General features: G+C 46.4%; 1 protein-coding gene across 5 annotated transcripts in view; it reads right to left on the bottom strand.

The window, feature by feature from the left end:
* SMARCA1 (SWI/SNF related, matrix associated, actin dependent regulator of chromatin, subfamily a, member 1) overlaps positions 1–22763 on the bottom strand; it is a 254961-nt gene that overhangs the window by 98688 nt on the left and 133510 nt on the right. For all 5 annotated transcript variants that reach the window (XM_068251160.1, XM_068251157.1, XM_068251159.1 and 2 more), the window contains one exon: positions 10151–10283. In XM_068251160.1, coding sequence (XP_068107261.1) covers positions 10151–10283 — 133 coding nt within the window. The remainder of the gene's footprint in view (positions 1–10150; positions 10284–22763) is intronic.

The following is a 22763-nucleotide window of genomic DNA, read 5'->3' as shown; positions in this document are numbered from 1 at the left end:
TGGTAATGCATGAACATAGATAATGAACTGGTCTGTTGGACAGGAATGAGAGACAGTTCTGACTGTAAACAATTAAAAGACATTCTAATTCACCCCAATGCACAGAAATAAAATGTGCTTATTGCTCCCACTGTCTTCCTTTGATTGATTTGAAAACGTTTTGCCAGGGCAGATCTCCTACTGTATATAATGAATGTATTAAATAAGCATTTAGGCATAAAACCCCCAAAAGCTTGCAATCAGTTATATCCTGTTGCCTTATATCCCCCAATGTTTTACTTTCTTCATAATAAATATATGTAATATAGTAAGGCCCATATGCAATTCACTTTTTCTCCTGAGGTTTCTCCTAGGTGATATTTTCACACCTTGTTATAAAATGCCTTTCAAAGCACCCACAAGCGAGAAAATACTCAAAATAATTTTAATAATTTAGATACTTTTTCAATTGTAAAATGGTCAAGTTATTTTAAAGAGAATATTTTAAAGAGAATATGAAAATTATCTTCTAGGAGATCACTCAGGAGAAAAAGTTAATTGCATATGGGTCTGAATGTTTTTTCACAAAATCTTTTTATTCCCTGGGCGCATTTGCAATTAACTTTTTCTCCTGAGTTTTCTCCTGGGAGATAATTTTTCATCTTGTTTTTAAAATAATTTTTCAACACCTTTCAATTGAAAGTGTACCAAGAAGTAGGTGCAAAAGGACTTAACTACTTTAGGACCGAGCTGATTGAAATCTATGCCCTGTTTTGGTGGTTACCTGGCTGGCAGGGCGTAGATTTCAATCAGCCCCTGCAGCACGCATCCGCCATTTCCGTCACTCCCGCCGTCTCTCGACGCAGCTCACTGGCTCTGCCTGTCTCTATGACGGCAGAGCCTTATGAGCAGGTCAGGAACCGATTTCATTGACTCCTGACCCTGTCTATTAACATAAACCACTCCCATTGGCTTACATTGATAGGCAGGGTCAGAAGCAATGAAAGCGGCTCCTGACCGGTTCACAGGAACTCTGCCGTCTTCTGCTGTCATAGAGACGGCAGAGTGGGTGGCCCAGGTTCCCGACGTGCAGCGGTGGTGGCGATTGCGGTGGGTATGTGCAGCGAGTCATCATTTTCCGTCGGGATTCCGCCGTTTCTGTACCAGCGGTCTCTGGTTCTTAAGGGGGCAGAGACCACTGGTACTTAAGTGGTTAAAATATTTTCTTCTTTGCTGGTGGTTTAAAGGGAGTTTGAAGCAATATAAAGAAGAAAAAACAAACAAACCGATACCTAAGGAAGGGGGAGGCCCTGGGTCCTATAGAGCCTTCCCGGTCCTCTCCTGGCCCCCGCATTCTCCTGCAGGCTCCCCCGTTAACAGTCTCTGACCCATGGGTTGAAGATTGCTCTCTTACTCTGTCTTGTGCATGTGCAGTACAGAGCTGCCCAGACTTCCGAAGCCTCCGGCGGTGAGAGATTTAAATGTAGGAGCCTGCTGGGGAAGGAGGAGATGGAGAGGAACGGGAAGGCTCGATAGGACCTAGAGCCTTAGCTCTCCATAGGTAATCTGTTTTTTTATTTCGCTACATATTCACTTTAACCACTTGAGGACCACAGTCTTTCTACCCCTTAAGGACCAGGCACTTTTTTTCCATTCAGACCACTGCAGCTTTAACGGTGTATTGCTCGGTTACACAACCTACTATCTAAATGAATTTTCCCTCCTTTTCTTGTCACTAATACAGCTTTCTTTTGGTGCTATTTGATTGCTGCTGCGAGTTTTACTTTTTATTATATTCATCAAAAAATACATGAATTTTGTCACAAAAATGATTTTTTTGTACTTTCTGTGCTGACATTTTTCAAATAAAGTAAAATTTCTGTATACATTTTTGTCCTGATTTATTGTGCTACATGTCCTTGATAAAAAAAAAAAAAACTATTCAGTGTATATTTATTGGTTTAGGTAAAAGTTATAGCGTTTACAAACTATGGTGCAAAAAGTGATTTTTCCCATTTTGAAGCATCTCTGACTTTTCTGACCACCTGTCATGTTTCATGAGGTGCTAAAATTCCAGGATAGTATAAATACCCCCCAAATGACCCCATTTTGGAAAGAAGACATCCCAAAGTATTCACTAAGAGGCATGGTGAGTTCATAGAAGATTTTATTTTTTGTCACAAGTTAGCGGAAAATGACACTTTGTAAAAAAAAAAAAAAGATTCCATTTCTGCTAACTTGTGACAAAAAAAAAATGAAAAATCTGCCACGGACTCACCATGGCCCTCTCTAAAATACCTTGAAGTTTTTTACTTTCCAAAATGGGGTCATTTCTGGGGTGTGTTTACTGTCCTGGCATTTTGAGGGGTGCTAAATTGTAAGCACCCCTGTAAAGCCTAAAGGTGCTCATTGGACATGTGGTATTGCCGTACTCAGGAGAAGTAGTATAATGTGTTTTGGGGTGTATTTTTACACATACCCATGCTGGGTGGGAGAAATATCTCTGTAAATGACAATCTTTTGATTTTTTTTTTACACACAATCGTCCATTTACAGAGAGATTTCTTTGTGACACTTTGTGAAAAAAAACTATAAAAATCAATTTCCGATAACTTGTGACAAAAAATAAAATCTTCTATAAACTCACCGTACTCCTAACGGAATACCTTGGGGTGTCTTCTTTCTAAAATGGGGTCATTTGTGGGGTTCCTATACTACCCTGGCATTTTAGGGGCCCTAAACCGTGAGGAGTAGTCTTGAAAACAAATGTCTCAAAATGACCCTTGAAATCCTAAAGGTACTCATTGGACTTTGGGCCCCTTAGCACAGTTAGGGTGCAAAAAAGTGCCACACATGTGGTATCACCGCACTTGGGAGAAGTAGTTTAATGTGTTTTGGGTTGTATTTTTACACATACCCATGCTGGGTAGGAGAAATATCTCTGTAAATGACAATTCTTTGCTTTTTTTACACACAATTGTCCATTTACAGAGATATTTCTCCCACCCAGCATGGGTGTGTGTAAAAATACACCCAAAAACACTTTATACTACTTCTCCTGAGTACGGCGATACCACATGTGTGCCACTTTTTTGCACCCTAACTGCACTAAGGGGCCCAAAGTCCAATGAGTACCTTTAGGATTTCAAGGGTTATTTTGAGACATTTGTTTTCAAGACTACTCCTCACGGTTTAGGGCCCCTAAAATGCCAGGGTAGTATAGGAACCCCACAAATGACCCCCTTTTAGAAAGAAGACACCCCAAGGTATTCTGTTAGGAGTACGGTGAGTTCATAGAAGATTTTATTTTTTGTCACAAGTTAGCGGAAATTAATTTTTATAGTTTTTTTTTCACAAAGTGTCATTTTCTGCTAACTTGTGACAAAAAATAAAATCTTCTATGAACTCACCCTACTCCTAACAGAATACCTTGGGGTGTCTTCTTTCTAAAATGGGGTCATGTGTGGGGTTCCTATACTGCCCTGGGATTTTAGGGGCCCTAAACTGTGAGGAGTAGTCTTGAAAACAAATGTCTCAAAATGACCCTTGAAATCCTAAAGGTACTCATTGGACTTTGGGCCCCTTAGTGCATTTAAGGTTCAAAAAAGTGTCACACATGTGGTATCACCGTACTCAGGAGAAGTAGTATAATGTGTTTTGGGATGTATTTTTACACATACCCATGCTGGGTGGGAGAAATATCTCTGTAAATGGACAATTGTGTGTAAAAAAAATTGTCATTTACAGAGATATTTCTCCCACCCAGCATGGGTATATGTAAAAATACACCACAAAACACATTATACTACTTCTACTGAGTACGGCAATACCACATGTGTGGCACTTTTTTGCAGCCTACCTGTGCTAAGGGGCCTAAAGTCCAATGAGCACCTTCAGGCTTTACAAGGGTGCTTACAATTCAGCCCCCCCCCCCTCCCCCCCCCCCACTTGCCAGGATAGTTAACCTGCTGAGCGGTCTGGACGAGCTCAGCTCGTCCAACACCGCCAGAGGCTGCCGCTCAGGCCCTGCTGGGCCGATTTCCACCAAATAAAAAGCAGCACAAGCAGCCGGCACTTTGCCAGCCGCGTGTGCTGCCTGATCGCCGCTGTAGCGCGGCGATCCGCCGCGTGCAGCGGCGAAAGAGGGTCCCCCCAGCCGCCCGAGCCCAGCGTAGCCGGAACAAACAGTTCCGGCCAGCGCTAAGGGCTGGATCGGAGGCGGCTGACGTCAGGACGTCGGCTGACGTCCATGACGTCACTCCGCTCGTCGCCATGGCGACGAGGGAAGCGAAACACGGAGGGCCGCTCATTGCGGCCTTCCGTGTTATTCCTTGCCGCCGGAGGCGATCGGAAGATCGCCTCCGGAGCGCCCTCTAGTGGGCTTTCATGCAGCCAACTTTCAGTTGGCTGCATGAAATAGTTTTTTTTTAATTTAAAAAAAACCCTCCCGCAGCCACCCTGGCGATTTAATCAGAACGCCAGGGTGGTTAACAAACCCCACAAATGACCCCATTTTGGAAAGAATACACGCTAAGGTATTCCATAAGGGCCATGGTGAGTTCATATAAAATTTTATTTTTTGTCACAAGTTAGCGGAAAATGACATTTTGTGGGGGGGGGGGGGGGGGGGACAACAATTTCTGCTACCTTGTGACAAAAAATAAAATATTCTATGAACTCACCATGCACCTCACGGAATACTTTGGGGTGTCCTCTTTCCAAAAAGGCATCATGCGTGGGGTCTGTCCTGGCATTTTAGGGTCTCTGCAATCATTACATGTATGACCAGTATTAGGAGTTTCTGCTACACTCCTTATATTGGGCATACTGGTAATGCACTCTGGGCTGAAAGGAAAAATGAACGTCAAACAATCAATCAATCAATCAATCAATCAATGTGGATGAAAAAATATCTGCCAAAAAAATGTGAAAAAAAGAGGGGAAGGCGTCTGCCAGGACATAGGAGCTGCCACCCAGAAACGTCCAAACCCACTCAGCTCATATGCCCTGGCAAACCCGATGTATCCATTCACACCGATCGATGTGGATGAACAAATCATTGCCAGAGTTCTTTTTTGATACAAAGTGCTTGCCAAAGCATATGAACCCCAACACCGCTCCTCGGCCCATATGCCTCGGCAAACGTATCTTTTTGACTGCGGAGGAGAAATCTCGTCATGCAGCGCTGCATGCACCGACTTGTGTGTAATCTGACAGACGCACAATACTTCTGTCAGGATGCACCATCAGTGCTGCAGCTGATTGGTCGGTCGGTCTGGATAGAAAAAATAGAGAAGAAAAAAGAAAAAAAAAAAAAAAAAAAGCAGGGGAAGGTGTCCGCCTGGACATAGGAGCTGCCGCCCCAAAAACCCAAACCCGCCAGCTCGTATGCCCAGGCAAACCTGATTTATTCATCTACATCGATTGATGTGAATGGAGAAATCATTGCTTGAGTTCTTTTTTGATACAAAGTGCTTGCCAAAACATATGAACCCCAACACCGCTTCTCGGCCCATATGCCTCGGCAAACGTATCTTTTTGACTGCGGAGGAGAAATCTCGTCCTGCAGCGCTGCATGCACCGACTTGTGTGTAATCTGACAGACGCACAATGCCTCTGTCAGGATGCACCATGAGTGCTGCAGCAGCTGGTTAGTCGTTCGCTCGATCCACCTGAAAGGTTAATGGATGGAAAAAGAGAAAAAAAAAATACACAAAAAAAACAAAGAACAAGCAAGCAGCAAAGCGACTACTTCATTAGCATTAATAAACTTTGAACTTTTTTAATCAAAACCTTAACATTGCGAACCAAACATTAACTTTTTTGCTTACCTGTTTTTTTTTTTTTTAGTTTTTTTTTAACCTACCTCCCGAAGACAAACCTCTCCTCTTCCATGAGACAATGTGCTAAGTGCAAATCGCACAGAGTTGTGGCGAAGTACATTACGCATTTTGTCCCAAGTGAAAGGAGAGGTTTCTGGCAGCCCTGTGTATTACGGTCTCTCGAAACCAGATGTTTGGTTTCACACTGTATATTGACATATCCGGTGGGTCGAGCCCGCTGCACTGTATCATCCAAAACAGACCTTCAGGGAATACCACAAGAGCAGCATTCAGCCTAGTAATGAACTGCGTCGCTATAGACTAACATGGCTTCCGGGCCGATCGAAATTGCCACAGAAGCCACGCAGTAACGTAGGCATGCACTAGCGTTAAGTCAAGCACTTCCGGCGTAGGGGGGGGGGGGGGGACCGCAAAGTGTGACTTTCGCTAGGCATTTTGCCCTAACACATCGCAGCAGTGTAAAATAGCACTGAGAGACCCTTGTGTGCCTACCGCTGTGTCTGGAGTTCCCTACTCTCTAATAGTATACCTGCTCATGGTACCTCTCATAACACTCCCCTAGGCATAGGCCAGGCTGCTCAGGACAGGTGGGACAATAAACAGTGGTGTCACGCCTTATTCCAGCCCTGCTGCAGACACGACAACGTTTTCTTCTGATTCGGTGACCTGGGGTACTCGGAATTGGATAGGCGTAATGCCTTCCATGCAGCCGGCTAGTTGCATCTTGGGGTTGGGCCACGGCACCTCCTGGATACAGGAGTTCCATAGTGATCTATCTCTGAAATTGTAGAAACGATCCAGTTCTCCCAGCCTTACTGTAGAGAACAAAGCTGTTGTAAATTGCCAATTGAATGAGGTAAAAAGACACTTTTTTTATACCAGCGTCTTGTTTTTCGGGCAACTAAATAGGGCGCTAACCTCTGGTCATTGATGTCCACCCCTCCCATGTTAGTATTATACTCGTGGACAACAAGGGGTTTTTCAATTACCTCAGTTCGCCGTTGAATTTCAACTGTTGTGTCTGCGTGAATGGTGGACAGGAAGTAAACCTCCCTCTTGTCCCTCCATTTCACCGCGAGCAGTTTGTCAGCACACAAGGCGGCCCTCTGCCCCCGTTCAAGTCTGGTGGTAATGAGCCATTGGGGGAAGCCCCGGCGACTAGGCCGCACGGTGCCGTAGCATCGGATTTTTTCTATTTTTAAGTGCTGAAAGAGGGCCACACTTGTGTAATAATTGTCCACAAAAAGATGGTACCCCTTCTGGAACAAGGGTGACACCAAGTCCCACACAACCTTTCCACTGCTCCCCAGGTAGTCAGGGCATCCGACCGGCTCCAATTTTGAGTCTTTCCCCTCATAGATCCTAAAACAAGATGTATAGCTTGTGGCCCTTTCACAGAGCTTATACAGTTTCACCCCATACCGAGCGCGCTTGCTTGGGATGTACTGTTTGATGCGAAGGTGCCTGGTAAAACGTATGAGGGACTCGTCTACGCAGATGTCCTGTTCAGGGGTATAAGCATCTGCAAATCTGGATGACAGGTGGTCTATGAGGGGCTGAATTTTGTGGAGCCAGTCAAAAGCAGGGTGGTCACTTCGATGACAGGTTTCGTTGTTATTGAAGTGCAGGAAGCGCAGGATGTTCTCAAATCGTGTCCTGGACATGGCAGCAGAGTACAGGGGAACGTGACATGCTGGGTCCATAGACCGATAAGACCGCAACACATTCTGCTTTAGTAGTCCCGTGTGAAGGAGAAGGCCCAAAAAAAAATTTAATTTCGGAAACTTGGACTGGTTTCCACCGAAAAGGCTGGGCAAGGAACTTTTCCGGATTGGCGGTTATATATTGTGTGGCCTTACGGTTGGTCTCTGCCACAATTAAGTCTAAGAGATCCTGGGTGAAGAACAGATAGAAAAAGTCTAGGGCCGATCCTAGATTATCTGTCTCCACCTGGAGTCCAGACTGGGCGGTGAAAGGGGGAAGTACGGGTGCGGCGGAATCAGGGGATTGCCAATTTGGGTTTGCCAGCACCTCTGGTAAACTAGGGGTTGTACGGGCCCGTCTTCTTGGTGGCTGCGACTGGGATCTTACTGCATGTGCCACCGAACCAGTTTTAACTTCCATGCTGGTGCTCGCCACTTCACCAGGGTCTAAGGAAGTACTGGTTCTAGGTCCAAGAGATGTTGTGCTGCTGGTGCCTGTCCCACCATGAAATCTCAGACCAGCACTAACACCACTCTGCTGCCCTTGAGGCCGATCCTGCGCCACCTGTGGTCCAACAACATGGAGTGTGGTACGCCTGGCTCTAGCCGGGACCTCAACCTCGTCATCACTATCGGTCAGTGAGCCACTGCTCAATTCAGGTTCAAACTCTGACCTGGAAGATTCGTCGAATGAGGCGTCCCAATCATTCTCATCTGACTGGGCCATGTACCTGAAAACCTCATCATCGGAATACCCCTTTCTTGCCATGGTGGACTGCTAAATTTAGGGGGTATTCCTCTGAGACTACCCAGAAAAAAAGAGCACCTACCTAGCAAAAGGGAGTATTTGAGAGGTAGAAAGCTGTGGTCACTGAGTTTTGATTAAAAAAAAATCAAAACTGATGTTTACAGTGCCACAGCTATTGTACAGTGTTTTTTGCAGTGATCAGAAAAAAATGTTTCTGTCACTGCGGTGGGGCGGGCTGAACGCAGGTGCAGGCGAACGATCAGGCCTGATCGGGCAAACACTGTGTTTTTTTGTGGATCCTAGTGACCCTAATATAGATCTGACTGCGATCAGTAATGATCACTTACAGATACTATATAGTACCAATGTTGATTAGCGACAGTGATGACGCTAATTAGTGACTGTGGTGCAGTGGGCTGAGCACTAACTGACACTTACAAAGGGGCCTAGCTAACTGGCCTAACTGCTAACACTAGTGATACTAAAAAAGTGACAGTTTTCACTGATCACTGTTTTTAGATCACTAGGATAGTGACGGGGGGGGAGGGGGGGGGGCGAGTAGGGAATCAGAGGCAATCAGAAACAATCACAGGACAATCAAAGCCAATCAAAGGCAATCACAGGGCAATCGCAGGCCAATCACAGGGCCATCAAATCACGGGACAATCAAAGCCAATCACGGGACAATCAAAGCCAATCACAGGACAATCAAAGCCGATCACGGGACAATCAAAGCCGATCACGGGACAATCAAATACAATGCACTGGGAAGGTGATTGGGGGGGGGTGTCTGAGGGCGATCTGAGGGTGTGGGGAGTTGATTAGGTGCCCTAACGGGGCAGACTGGGTCCTGATCTGATGGGTGGCAGACACAGGGGGTGACGATGGGAGATCAGTGAAGGATTACAGGGGAGAAAAGATGTAAACAATGCACTAGTGAGGTTATCAGGAGGGGGGGGGGTCTGAGGGCAATCTGAGGGTCTGGATGGGTGATCAGGTGCCCCCAAGGGATAGTTTAGGGTCTGCTCTGATGGGTGGTGATGACAAGGGGTGATAGACAGGTGATAGATACGTGATAGACAGGAGATCAGTGGGTTATCAGTGGGTAAGGCAGCTGTATACAAAAGTATACAGTATACAGGGGGGTGGGCTGGGGGGGATCTGAGGGTAGGGGGGTGATTAGGGGACCCTAGGGGCAGTTAGGGACCTAATCTAGGGGATAGCGTTGACAGGGAGTGATTGATGGGTTTTGAGGTGGGTGCTTGGGTGCAAACAGTGGTGTGCTGGGGTGGTCAGGGGGGGTTCTGAGGGCTGGGGTGGGCAATCTGGGGGGGTCTGTGTGGGTAAAAACAAGTGTTTTGATACTTATCAGCAGGCTGCCTGTCCTCTCTGATGGTCCGGCGACGATGTGACCATCAGGGGAGGAGGCAGCCAGTATAATACACTTTGTTACAATAACAAAGTGTATTATACTCTTGTGATTGGCTGGATCGTCGCATTTGAAACCCGCCGGCGCTGCTAATTGGCCGGCGGGTTACGGTGAAGAGTGGGCAGAGCCTAATGCCGGCGGCAGATCGCGTCATTAATGACGCGATCGCCGCACAGCCACGCTTGATGCCGCCGCCGATGGGCGAATTGCGGTCGTTTGGGCCCAGCCCTTGCTGCCGCCCATCGGCTGGGGGCGGTCCTCAAGTGGTTAAAAGGTATTTTATTTTCAATTTGTGAAAATATCACCTAGGAGAAAACTCAGATGAAAAAGTGAATTGCATATGGGTCAGGGATGTCTTAAGATGTGTCACAAAAGTGGCACTCCATATTAAATACTAGTAGGATCTAATGCCATAAATTATATTTTTGAAGGCAAAGCTGTATAATACCTTGTTGTATGACTATGGAGTCCAGTCTCAGTTTTATTTCAGCTCTTTCTACAATCCGTTCTTCTACCGTATTATCAGTAATGAGGCGGAAAACACGGACCGTCTTTGTCTGGCCTATGCGATGTGCCCGATCCTATTGAAGAGAAAACATTGATTTGGTTCCTCTAATATTTACACTATATACAGTAACCATGTAGTCTATTTAAAATATAGTGACTACTGGCCATCACAGTCAAAAACAGCAGGGCTGAATTACATGTCACGATTACATTTTGATAAGCATACATTTTTAAAAAGTTACAAGCTAATTCAGGTGTGGCAAAAAACAGTAAATAACTGTAACGATCGGTGTCAGCACACAGAGAGAATCTGATTATTGGTGATCTGTAGTATCACCAAGAATATAGATTATACCTGATTATTGATGATCTGCAGAATCACCGATAATCTAAGTATAACTAACCTCTGGACACCTTTATAATGTGAGTGTTTGGTGCAACAGTAATGACTTTGAGTAAGACCACCCGAGGAGCAGGTGGTCTCTGGCAGTATGGGCGATACCGCCTTTTGGGAAGTACAAAAACCGTCCAACAGCCTGAGGCCTCCAAAGGGGTGGAGTCCCAGGCTGAAGGTAAGAAGAACCTGTGAGTGAGTGACACCTGAAAGGTGGATGTCACTAGCTGGTCTGGAGACTATCTCTAAGGAGAGAGATAGTTCTCTAGGTCGGGCAAGCCAGGTCGGCAACACACAGACAGACAAGGTACATAGACAGAAGGCTGATTCGGTATCCAAAGGCAGGCAGGGTTTGGCAACAGATAATCAGATATGCGTAGGTACCGAATCAGAAAGCAGAGGGATAGTCACAAAAGCAATAGGTCATAACAGATATCAAACAATGCCTAGTCTTGGGTGTGAGGCCGGTGGTCTCTACACCCTGGAACTAGTCTGGAGTATAATATGATGGTACAGAGTATTCCTAGACTTGGGTGTGAGGTCCGTGTTCTCGACACCCTGGAATTAGTCTGAAGTATAACAGAATGATAACACAGAGTCCCTAATCTTGAGTGTGAGGTCCGTGGTCTCAACACCCTGGAACTAGTCTGAAGTATAACACAATAATACACAGAAGTAATCTGGCTCAGTGTGAATTCCCAGGTCCTCCTGGTTCTAACACACTGTAGGATCTGACTAAGGTCTGAGTGCTTCCACGTAGTGTTCGCAACGGCAAACACCTTGAGACTGACCAGCAGTGACTATATATAGCGCGGCGCTCTCCGGCGCCACCTATCAGCGATCAACCAATAGCCACTTGCTTTGAGGTCAGCTGACCAACCTGGTCAGCTGATCCCTCCTTGTTTGTTATAAAGGTTCTGCCTCTCAGCGCACGCGTATTCCTCAGCCTGCGTGAACTAACAGGCCCAGCCACACCAGACGCACGCTGCTGCGTGCAAACCGCCGCGCTGGACGCGGAATCAGCCGCCTTGCCGCCAGTACACGCGGCGGCTTTTCCGCGTTTTATCCCAATAACAATTTAATTGCAGTATATTACATTATCGATAAATTTACAGGTAGTCCACAACCTGACTATAACCTAACCTCTCCCTACTCTCACACAGAACCCTCCCCCGATGTTGCCTAACACTAAGACCCCCCTGGTGGAGCCTAACCCTAAGACCCCCCTGGTGGTGCCTAACCCTAAGACATCCCCTATCCCTGCTAACAATAATACGATAAAAAACAATTTCATTTCAGTCACCCACTTAATAGCATAATGACTATTAATAATACGATAAAAAACAATTGCGTCTATTTTTAGACGCAATTTTATTTACTGCTCCTTTGTGAAAACCATCCCTTTTTTATAGCATTTAGAATCTTTTTTGATAAGAATGAAAAAACAACTTACATTGCTAGCTTGGGGTGAAATAGAAGTGATGTTGTTATTCACATTTTTCTAGTATTCATTTGTATTACTTATTTAATGTGACAGTGTCTTTCATATATGGTATTTAGTAGCAGAGCCATAACAGTACAAATCAAATAAATTTGAAAATTAAACTATTTTATAATTTTGATTATTTTTGTCACAGTAGATGCTGGCGCTAGATAAATCCAAAATAAAAATAATAGTACTGCTGTCACTGTATTACAAACAATTTAAGAGATATATTTATTATTTAAGAGACATACATTTTTAGTTTAAAGACTGGATTACTCAACCAAGCAGAGAAAATCTGGTCTAGATGCACTAAAACCCTTTAAATATCAGTTTTAAATCAGACTACTGTTTGGCTGAGAAATCCTTGTCACCTTATAATCTTATTAACAATAAAGATTACAACAAAAATAATAACACCAATCAATGAAAGAGCAAAGATAAAAAATAACATCCTAGTAAAAGGGGTATTATAGTTTGAATACATGATGTATGCCTGAATTTCCTACTAGTGCCAGTACCACATCATTGGGGAAATTTCCATGAATTATCTCTTCATCTCAGCTACCAGCTGCAAACAACAGCAGAAGCCTTTCTGAGAAGATGATTCTGCCCCCTCTGATTTATTTTAATGATGTTGTAAAGAAGGAGAAATGAAAGCCCAAAGGCTATCATGAGAGTGTTCCTGGTGTGTCCAAAAGAAGAGAGACTTGCAGCAAGTAATTCAACCCACATGCAACTGCCCATAGCAGAATTCTCAGAATAATCAGCCGAAACCTTTACAACAGACCTAAACTCGTGCTGCTTCTGTGATGTTTTTTTTATAAGCAACGATAATCCATGGCTACCTTAAACTGGCCTTATAGCGATGATAAAGTAATGAAACTTAAAACAGTCCCATGTGGGGCACTGACTATACTTACAGTCAGCACTGTCACTTACCTGATCCATATTAGTATAGTGCAGTGTGCCCCCAGAGCAGGATCATTCACCATGCAACCAAGGCATGTGTTTGGGGCCTAATGGGTGTCAAGGGTCCCACGTGCCACCTTCTTTGACCTATCTTCACTTCATCTTACCAAAAGGACCTCAAGGGGCACCAAATTTACTACCTTGCCTAGGGCCCCATTTCATCCTAATCTATTTTTGTGTGCTCCCATATCAAGCTCTGTGCAAATCTGACCATCAGTGTGGTTATACAGACCATGACCAGTGTGCAATGGTTGGCTTCCCCCATCTCCACCCACATTTTCATTCCACTCTTACCTCCGCCCTCATCAGCATCATATGCAATTAGTCAGATTTATATAGAAACAAATCTAGTGGATACTGCACTATACTAATGTGAATCGGGTAACAACACTTACTGTGATTACAGTCAGTGCCTTTAAGTTACATTTGTGGAACCATCAGGTTCATTCTTGCACCAATTTTATTTTGAACCACTACTGTAACAGCCATCATAAAAGCTGTATTATCTTATAGGCAGCTTCTCCTTCTTTGGCTGATGACCCTCCATTAATCATGACTTAGCTGACTCTATGAGCGTATGGTAAAGAATGTCAATCCATGTATGTCCAAACAAGCAGCTAAGTTGGCAATCTTCTGTCAGCATAATCACGTAATATTCTAATTCCACAGACCAAGTCCATATTCAGATTAACAAAAATGTACAAAAGATGAAGCTGATTAAAGGATATGTGACTAACTAACGTGGTCATACCAAGAGGGGGGGGGGGGAAGAACAATCGAGAGCCCACTATAGTGTAATATTATTGAGGAATGAATGTAACTAGTAAACATGAAAACTACTCACAAAGCTGGGTTACCACCAAGGCAACCACTGTATAAGCAGGTAGGGAAATTGTCCTGTCCCCACTCAGCAGTAAGGAAATAGGGCAGAGAACTCTTACCACCAAAGTGGATACAAATTGTATGGTAGAACAGAAGCGCCAAAATAAAGTAAAATTAGATTAAAACCCATAAAAGGGCGTGAAGCAGTGGTGGACTTACCTCCCCTCAAAAGACTCGATAGTCGAGATCATATAACATGAACGTTTATTTCATACTACAACAAAAATATATGCAACGCGTTTTACGGGTCCACAGTCCGCCTCATTAGGCAAACATACAAATGGAGCAAACTTTGTTCAGGCAGTATAAAGCCAAAGCGCCTTTGACAGATGAGGCGGGCTGTGGACCCGTGAAACGCATTGCATATATTTTTGTTGGAGTAGGAAATAAACGTTCATGTTATATGATCTCCACTATTAAGTCTTCTGAAGGAAGGTAAGTTCACCACTGCCTCACCCCCTTTTATGTTTTTTAATCCAATGTTACTCTTTTACTGGGCACTTCCAAGTAATACATTGCAGCTGCATAATGTATTACTGGGAAGTGCCCATACTTTATACCAATATCTCTAAAAGCCCTAAGTACTTAGAAAGCACTCAGTGCTCAAAAATAATGTTCATCCAGTTGAAATGTGGAGGGTGGAAAATGTTTGCAAAAAGAACAGAATTTTTCATACTAACAACCTGTTTGTCTATTTCTAAACAGAACCTCAAGTCAATTAGTGAATCAGAGGCTTCATTTACCCCAGAAGGTCCACCTATGGCAGAAACTGCAACTGATACTTCTGATTGCAGCTGCCCATCTAGCAGATTATATATTTATTAATAGCATTATAATTCCTCTCTGGACCCCTCTACTGATATAAATTAATAACACTATAAAACATTCATGAAATTTAGCCCCCAAGTCATGTGCCAAACCATGTCACTGGCTCAGCTGTCGCCATCTAGGTTTTCAATAATGTAATGTGGGGTGAATGTCCTGGGTAGTGATGCTCAAATACCCCTTTTTAAAATTCGAGTTTGGTCGAATTCGAATAGTAAATTATTCGAGGTCAGTCGAATATTCGAGTCGAATAATTTTTACTATTCGATTCGACCTCGGACTTCGAGCTCACTATTTGAGTCGGTATTCGAGCTAACTATTCGAGCTGACTATTCGAATTGGCCTTAAATAGCTTCCCAACACTTGTTTTGAGGGTTAATGATGCAAGAAACATATTTTTTTCCAAGTGACAACAGCAAGTGATTATGTGGGGATGTTCCTTTAAAAAAAAAAAAAGGTGAAAAGAGAAGTTGTGTCCAGAATTTTGTTCAGTACTGTATATACTTCTTCTTCTTCTTCTTCTTTATCTTCTATATCTTCTTCTTCTTCTTCTATATCTTCTTCTTCTTCTTCATCTTCTTCTTCTTCTTCTTCATCTTCTTCATCTTCATCTTCTTCATCTTCATCTTCTTCATCTTCTTCATCTTCATCTTCTTCATCTTCTTCTTCATCTTCTTCATCTTCTTCATCTTCATCTTCTTCATCTTCTTCTTCATCTTCTTCATCTTCATCTTCTTCATCTTCTTCTTCTTCTTCTTCTTCATCTTCTTCTTCATCTTCTTCATCTTCTTCTTCATCTTCTTCATCTTCATCTTCTTCATCTTCTTCTTCATCTTCTTCATCTTCTTCATCTTCATCTTCTTCATCTTCTTCTTCATCTTCTTCATCTTCATCTTCTTCATCTTCTTCTTCTTCTTCTTCTTCTTCTTCTTCTTCATCTTCTTCTTCATCTTCTTCATCTTCTTCTTCATCTTCTTCATCTTCATCTTCTTCATCTTCTTCATCTTCATCTTCTTCATCTTCTTCTTCATCTTCTTCATCTTCTTCATCTTCATCTTCTTCATCTTCTTCTTCATCTTCTTCATCTTCATCTTCTTCATCTTCTTCTTCTTCTTCTTCATCTTCTTCTTCATCTTCTTCATCTTCTTCTTCATCTTCTTCATCTTCATCTTCTTCATCTTCTTCTTCATCTTCTTCATCTTCTTCATCTTCATCTTCTTCATCTTCTTCTTCATCTTCTTCATCTTCATCTTCTTCATCTTCTTCTTCTTCTTCTTCTTCTTCTTCTTCATCTTCTTCTTCATCTTCTTCATCTTCTTCTTCATCTTCTTCATCTTCATCTTCTTCATCTTCTTCATCTTCATCTTCTTCATCTTCTTCTTCATCTTCTTCATCTTCTTCATATTCATCTTCTTCATCTTCTTCTTCATCTTCTTCATCTTCATCTTCTTCATCTTCTTCTTCTTCTTCTTCATCTTCTTCTTCATCTTCTTCATCTTCTTCTTCATCTTCTTCATCTTCATCTTCTTCATCTTCATCTTCATCTTCATCTTCTTCATCTTCTTCTTCATCTTCTTCTTCTTCTTCTTCTTCTTCTTCTTCTTCTTCATCTTCTTCATCTTCATCTTCTTCATCTTCATCTTCATCTTCATCTTCTTCATCTTCTTCTTCATCTTCTTCATCTTCTTCATCTTCATCTTCTTCATCTTCTTCTTCATCTTCTTCATCTTCATCTTCTTCATCTTCTTCTTCTTCTTCTTCTTCTTCTTCTTCATCTTCTTCTTCATCTTCTTCATCTTCTTCTTCATCTTCTTCTTCATCTTCTTCTTCATCTTCTTCATCTTCTTCTTCATCTTCTTCATCTTCTTCTTCTTCTTCATCTTCTTCTATATCGTCTTCTTCGTCACTTATTTCTGTGAAATGCAGCTATTTTTGAGCGTAACAACAAATAGCTGGTGGCGCACGCATGTTGGAAGCGCCATTGTATGTGCTCCCTGGCAGTGGAAACACACAGACAGCAGGAGGTAAATTTAGCAGCAGGAGGAGGAGGATGAGTGTGTGGCAGCATGCAGTCAATGAGGCAGGCAGCGTGACATAATAGCCCTGGTACCTAGCGGTGATACCATGGCTGTAAATAAACACAACAGGAGGTCCCAGACAGCGGTCGTGCAGCCCACATTGTGTCCAATACACAACTGGGACAACACAGTTTTCAACCCGGGCACCTCAGAAAAATTAAACCTTTTTTTGTAATGGTTTTGTAGTTTTGGTTTTACAACCAATTACACAGATATATAGCTATTTTTTGACGTAATAGCTGGTGGCAGAGTGGCAGCAGAAGGTAAATCTGTGTACCCTGGCGGTGGGAAACACAGACAGACAGCAGCAGCAGCAGGAGGAGGAATGGAGGAGAGTAATTATGTGAGCAGCTATTGTTTGACGTAATAGCTGGTGGCAGTGTGGCAGCAGAAGGTAATTCTGTGTACCCTGGCAGTGGGAAACACAGACAGACAGCAGCAGCAGGAGGAATGGAGGAGTAGTGTGAGTGTGGCAGCAGGTAGGCAGCGTGACATAATAGCCCTGGTACCTAGCGGTGATACCAGGGCCGTAAATAAACACAACAGGAGGTCCCAGACAGCGGTCGTGCAGCCCACATTGTGTCCAATACACAACTGGGACAACACAGTTTTCAACCCGGGCACCTCAGAAAAATTAAACCTTTTTTTTTTTTAATGGTTTTTTGGTTTTTGGTTTTACAACCAATTTAGCTATTTTTGGACGTAATAGCTGGTGGCAGAGTGGCAGCAGAAGAAGGTAATTCTGTGTACCCTGGCAGTGGGAAACACAGACAGACAGCAGCAGCAGGAGGAGGAATGGAGGAGTAGGCGAGCAGCTATTGTTTGACGTAATAGCTGGTGGCAGAGTGGCAGCAGAAGGTAAATCATCTGTGTACCCTGGCAGTGGGAAACACAGACAGACAGCAGCAGCAGCAGCAGGAGGAGGTATGGAGGAGCAGTGTGAGTGTGGCAGCAGGTAGGCAGCGTGACATAATAGCCCTGGTACCTAGCGGTGATACCAGGGCCGTAAATAAACACAACAGGAGGTCCCAGACAGCGGTCGTGCAGCCCACATTGTGTCCAATACACAACTGGAACAACACAGTTTTCAACCCGGGCACCTCAGAAAAATTAAACCTTTTTTTTTTTTAATGGTTTGTTTGGTTTCGGTTTTGCAACCAATATAGCTATTGTTTGACGTAATAGCTGGTGGCAGAGTGGCAGCAGAAGAAGGTCATTCTGTGTACCCTGGCAGTGGGAAACACAGACAGACAGCAGAAGGGCAGTACACAGCAGCCCATTGTAGGTGTAAAATGTGTGGCTGCAGGCGACGTAATAGTCAAAGTGAACCAGGCTGGCTTAGTGAGCAGGAGCCAGGAGGTGGTAAAGGGTGGTAAGGCACATTAACGATGGTTCCGGCAGCCAGTTCATGTCCCCCTCTCGCCGACAACAGGGGCCAGGAACTCGCCTTCCACCCACGCCTGGTTCATCTTGAGAAACGTCAGTCTGTCCACAGACTTGTGAGACAGACGTGAGCGTTTCTCGGTGACCACGCCACCAGCTGCACTGAAGCAGCGCTCGGACAGCACGCTGGAAGGGGGGCAGGACAGCACTTCCAGGGCGTACTGCGCTAGCTCGCTCCAGATCTCCATGCGCTTGACCCAATACTCCATGGGATCAACAGGGGCATCGCTGTCAAGCCCGCTGTACGACCCCATGTAGTCAGCCACCATGCGGGTCAGGCGCTGGCTGTGACCGGAGGAGGATGCTGCTGCATGCATCTCCTCTCTAGTCACTGCTGCCGGAGCCTCTACAGTCCTGTAGAGCTCGTGGCTGAGAGACAGCAGGTCTGTGGGGCGCTTGCTGCTGCTGGATGCAGGCACCTGCTGCTGCCTCTGTGCTGGCTGCTGGACAGTGGGGGTGGAAGGCTGGGGGAAGGCTTCCTCCAAGCGCTCAACAAGGGCCTGCTGCAAGCTCCTTATTTGTTGCGCTGGGTCTCCTCCTGCAGGCGGCAGGAACTGGCTCAACTTCCCCTTGAGGCGTGGGTCCAACATCATGCTGATCCAGATGTCCTCCCTCTGCTTCATCTGGATCACCCTGGGGTCCCTGCGCAGGCACGCCAGCATGTGCGCTGCCATTGGGAAGAGGCGGGCCACGTCTGCTGGCACATCGACGTCAGTGCTGTCCTCATCCTCCTCCTCTGCCGCCTCATCCTCTCTCCACCCCCGCACCAACTCAGCTGCGCTGTGCTGATCCCCCTCATCAGCAGCCAGGTCAGGGACCTCCACCAAGTCCTCCTCCTCCTCCCCCTCAGAGGTGGACTGCGCAGCTGGTTGCCGCTCCTGCTGGTCCAAGGCTGCCGCTCCCTGTTCCAGCAAACCATCGAGGGCCCTGTTCAGCAGAGAAACCAGGGGCACCCACTCGCAGACCATAGCATGGTCCCTGCTCACCATGTTTGTGGCCTGCAGGAAGGGAGCCAGCACAAAGCACACCTGCTGCATGTGCCTCCAGTCATCATCGGGGACGATGGACGGGATGTTGCTGGTCTTGTCCCTTCTCCGAGCTGCGGAAACAGTGGCCAGGGCAAGGTACTGGTTGACAGCGTGCCTCTGTTCAACCATACGCTCCAACATCGCCAGGGTGGAGTTCCAGCGAGTCGGAACGTCAATGATCAGCCGATGGCGTGGCAGATCCAGCTCCTTTTGCACGTCTTCCAGGCTCGCACAGGCTGCAGCCGAGCGCCGGAAGTGACGCACAACATTCCTTGCCGTTTCCAGCAGTTCGCCCATCCCCTGGTAGGTGCGCAGGAACTTCTGCACCACCAGGTTCAGCACGTGGGCAAGACAGGGGATGTGGGTCAGGTTTCCCCTGTCTATGGCAGCAACCAGATTGGCCCCATTGTCGGACACCACCTCTCCGACTCTGAGGCCTCTGGGGGTCAGCCAAATCCTCTCCTGCTCCTGGAGTTTGGCCAACACGTGGGCTGCCGTCAGCTTGGTCTTGCCAAGGCTGACCAAGTGCAGCAGCGCTTGGCAGTGGCGGGCCTTCACGCTGCTGCTGAGGCGGGGGGTTTGGCCAGGTGTGGCGGAGGATGGCAGAGGATCGGAGGAACCCGCTGCAGTTCCCCTGACCCTGCGGGGTGGCACCACCCACTGTGTTGCTGCTGCTGCTGCTGCTGTGCCCGCTGCTGCTCTCCCATCCTCACCCCCTTCCACCAAGCTGACCCAGTGGACAGTGAAGGACAGGTAGCGGCCTGTCCCGAAGCGGCTGCTCCAGGAGTCCATGGTGACGTGGACCCTTTCACCAACCGCGTGCTCCAGCCCTCGCTCCACATTGGCCATCACAAAGCGGTGCAGTGCTGGAATGGCCTTGCGGGAGAAAAAGTGTCTGCTGGGGAGCTGCCAGTCTGGGGCTGCACAAGCAAGCAGCGCCCGCATGTCGCTCCCCTCCTGCACGAGCGTGTACGGCAGGAGTTGGGAGCACATGGCCCGTGCCAGCAAGCCGTTCAGCTGCCGCACGCGACGGCTGCTGGGAGGCAGAGCCCTAACCACCCCCTGGAAGGACTCGCTCAAAAGGCTCTGGCGTGGCCTTTTGCTGACACGGGAATCACCAGACACAGCGGAGGAGGCCACTGAGGACTGGCTGCCAGAACAGGCCTCAGTGTCGGCGGCAGGAGTTGCAGAGGGGGGAGGAGCAGTGCGTTTCCGCACTCCTGCTGGTGCTGCTGGAGGAGCAGGAGGGCGGGTGGCTGCTGTTGCTGCTGCTGAAGGCTGTGCAGTGATGGGTGTGGTGCCACTGCCAGCACCAGATGCCTTCAGCCTCTGGAACTCCTCATGCTGGTGGAAATGTTTAGCCGCAAGGTGGTTGATCAGCGAGCTGGTGCTGAACTTTAAGGGGTCTGCACCTCTGCTCAACTTCCGCTGACAGTGGTTGCAAGTGGCGTACTTGCTGTACACAGTGGGCATGGTGAAAAAGCGCCAGATTGGTGACAGAAACATCCCCCTACGGCATGGAAGCGCTGCTGCCTGTCTCCCTGTGGTGGTTGGGGGGGGGGGCTTGGGTGCGGCTGGTGGTGGTACTGGCTGATGCTGCTGCTGCTGCTGCTGAGCCTGAGACACCAGCAGGCTGTGGGTCGCTGCCAATGCTTGCAATGATGCGCCTCCTTGCAAGGCCCACAAGCGCATCCTCCTCCTCCTCCGAGCTGCTGAGGACGACATCCCCTGGAGGTGGTGGCACCCAGTCTCTGTCTGTCACCGGGTCATCAACATCATCCTCCCCCTCCTCAAACATGTCCTGCTGGGATGATGACCCCCCAAACTCCTCTCCTGATGCATGGATGGGCTGCTTGACTGTCGCCACAGTCTTGCTGTCCAATCCCTCATCCCCCAAAGTGCCCATCAGCATCTCCTCCTCAAAATCGCCAACAACAGCAGACAATTGACTCATCATGCCTGGGGTCAAAAGAGTGCTGAATGAGAGGTCGGCGACTGACGGTGAACTGGCCTCCTCCCCAGACCCTGCTGGGCGGCTGCTGCGAACAGGGGTGGTGGTGGTGGTGGTGGTGAGGGTGGAGGCCTCGGATGCAGAGCTGATGGCGGGCTGCTCATCCTCCGTCATCAGTTGCACCACAGTGTCTGCATCCTTTTCCTCAATGGGACGTTTCCGACCCGGCTGGAGGAAAATCGGAGCAGGTGCTACACGCTGCTGCTGCTGTGTCTCTGCAGCGTGAGTTGCAGATGCTCCTGCTGGGCGGCGCCCAAGGCGTCCACGGCCAGTGGCTATGGGAGGAATGTTAGCCACTGACGCTGCTGCTGCTGCTGCGGAACTGTGCATGGTGGCGCGCCCGCGGCCGCGGCTTGCCACAATGCTGCTCCCTCTCCTCCTGATTCCCTTGCTGCCCTTCCCCTTGCCCAAACCGCGCTGGCTGCCACTTCCAGACATCTTAAATGTTTTGGGCGTATAGACAAAAGTTTTGTAAAAGGGCGGGTGAAAAGTGGGGTACTTTAATGGAGTGGGTTGGTTGGTGAGGTGACTGAGTGAGTGTCCCCTAGTACAGTAAGTAAGTAGTAACAGTCAGGAAGTACAACTAGCAGTTACAATAATCAGTAGTAATCACAAGTAAATTTAGTGTGTGTACACTCAGACAGTGAGTGCACGCACGCAGGAGCTAGTAGCCTATGAACACAGTGACTGAGTGTCCTAGACTCCTAGTACAGTAAGAGTAAGTAGTAACAGTAAGTAGAACTAACTAATTACAATAATCAATCAGCGATCAGAAGGAAATGGAGTGTGGGTGGTGTGTGTACACTCAGACAGTGAGTGACCGCACGCAGGAGCTAGTAGCCTATGAACACAGTGACTGAGTGTCCTAGACTCCTAGTACAGTAAGAGTAAGTAGTAACAGTAAGTAGAACTAACTAATTACAATAATCAATCAGCGATCAGAAGGAAATGGAGTGTGGGTGGTGTGTGTACACTCAGACAGTGAGTGACCGCACGCAGGAGCTAGTAGCCTATGAACACAGTGACTGTCTGACTGAGTGTCCTAGACTCCTAGTACAGTAAGAGTAAGTAGTAACAGTAAGTACAACTAACTAACAATAATCTATCAGTAATCAGAAGGAAATAGAGTGTGTGTACACACAGACAGTGAGTGAGTGCACACACGCAGGAGCTAGCTAGTAGCCTATAAACAGTGACAGTCAGTGAGTGTCCTACTCCTAGTACAGTATAACTACAATACTATTAGTAAAGGACAGCAGAAATACTGGTATAGATGAGAGAAATAAACAGAGGACAGCTGCCCACAGAGGCAAGGCCCCCCTGAGGCCTAAACCTGTAAGCTTGCAGCAGCTGCCTGTCTCTAATGTAACACACAAGCTACTAACTAAAATACAATGTCTATCTAACTAACAACAATATAGGTGTATATGGCAGGTGT

Source organism: Hyperolius riggenbachi, chromosome 8 (genome assembly GCF_040937935.1).
Source record: "Hyperolius riggenbachi isolate aHypRig1 chromosome 8, aHypRig1.pri, whole genome shotgun sequence".
NCBI classification, from domain to species: domain Eukaryota; kingdom Metazoa; phylum Chordata; class Amphibia; order Anura; family Hyperoliidae; genus Hyperolius; species Hyperolius riggenbachi.
The sequence above is the reverse complement of the archived record's forward strand: the minus strand, read 5'-3'. Positions and strand labels throughout refer to the sequence as shown.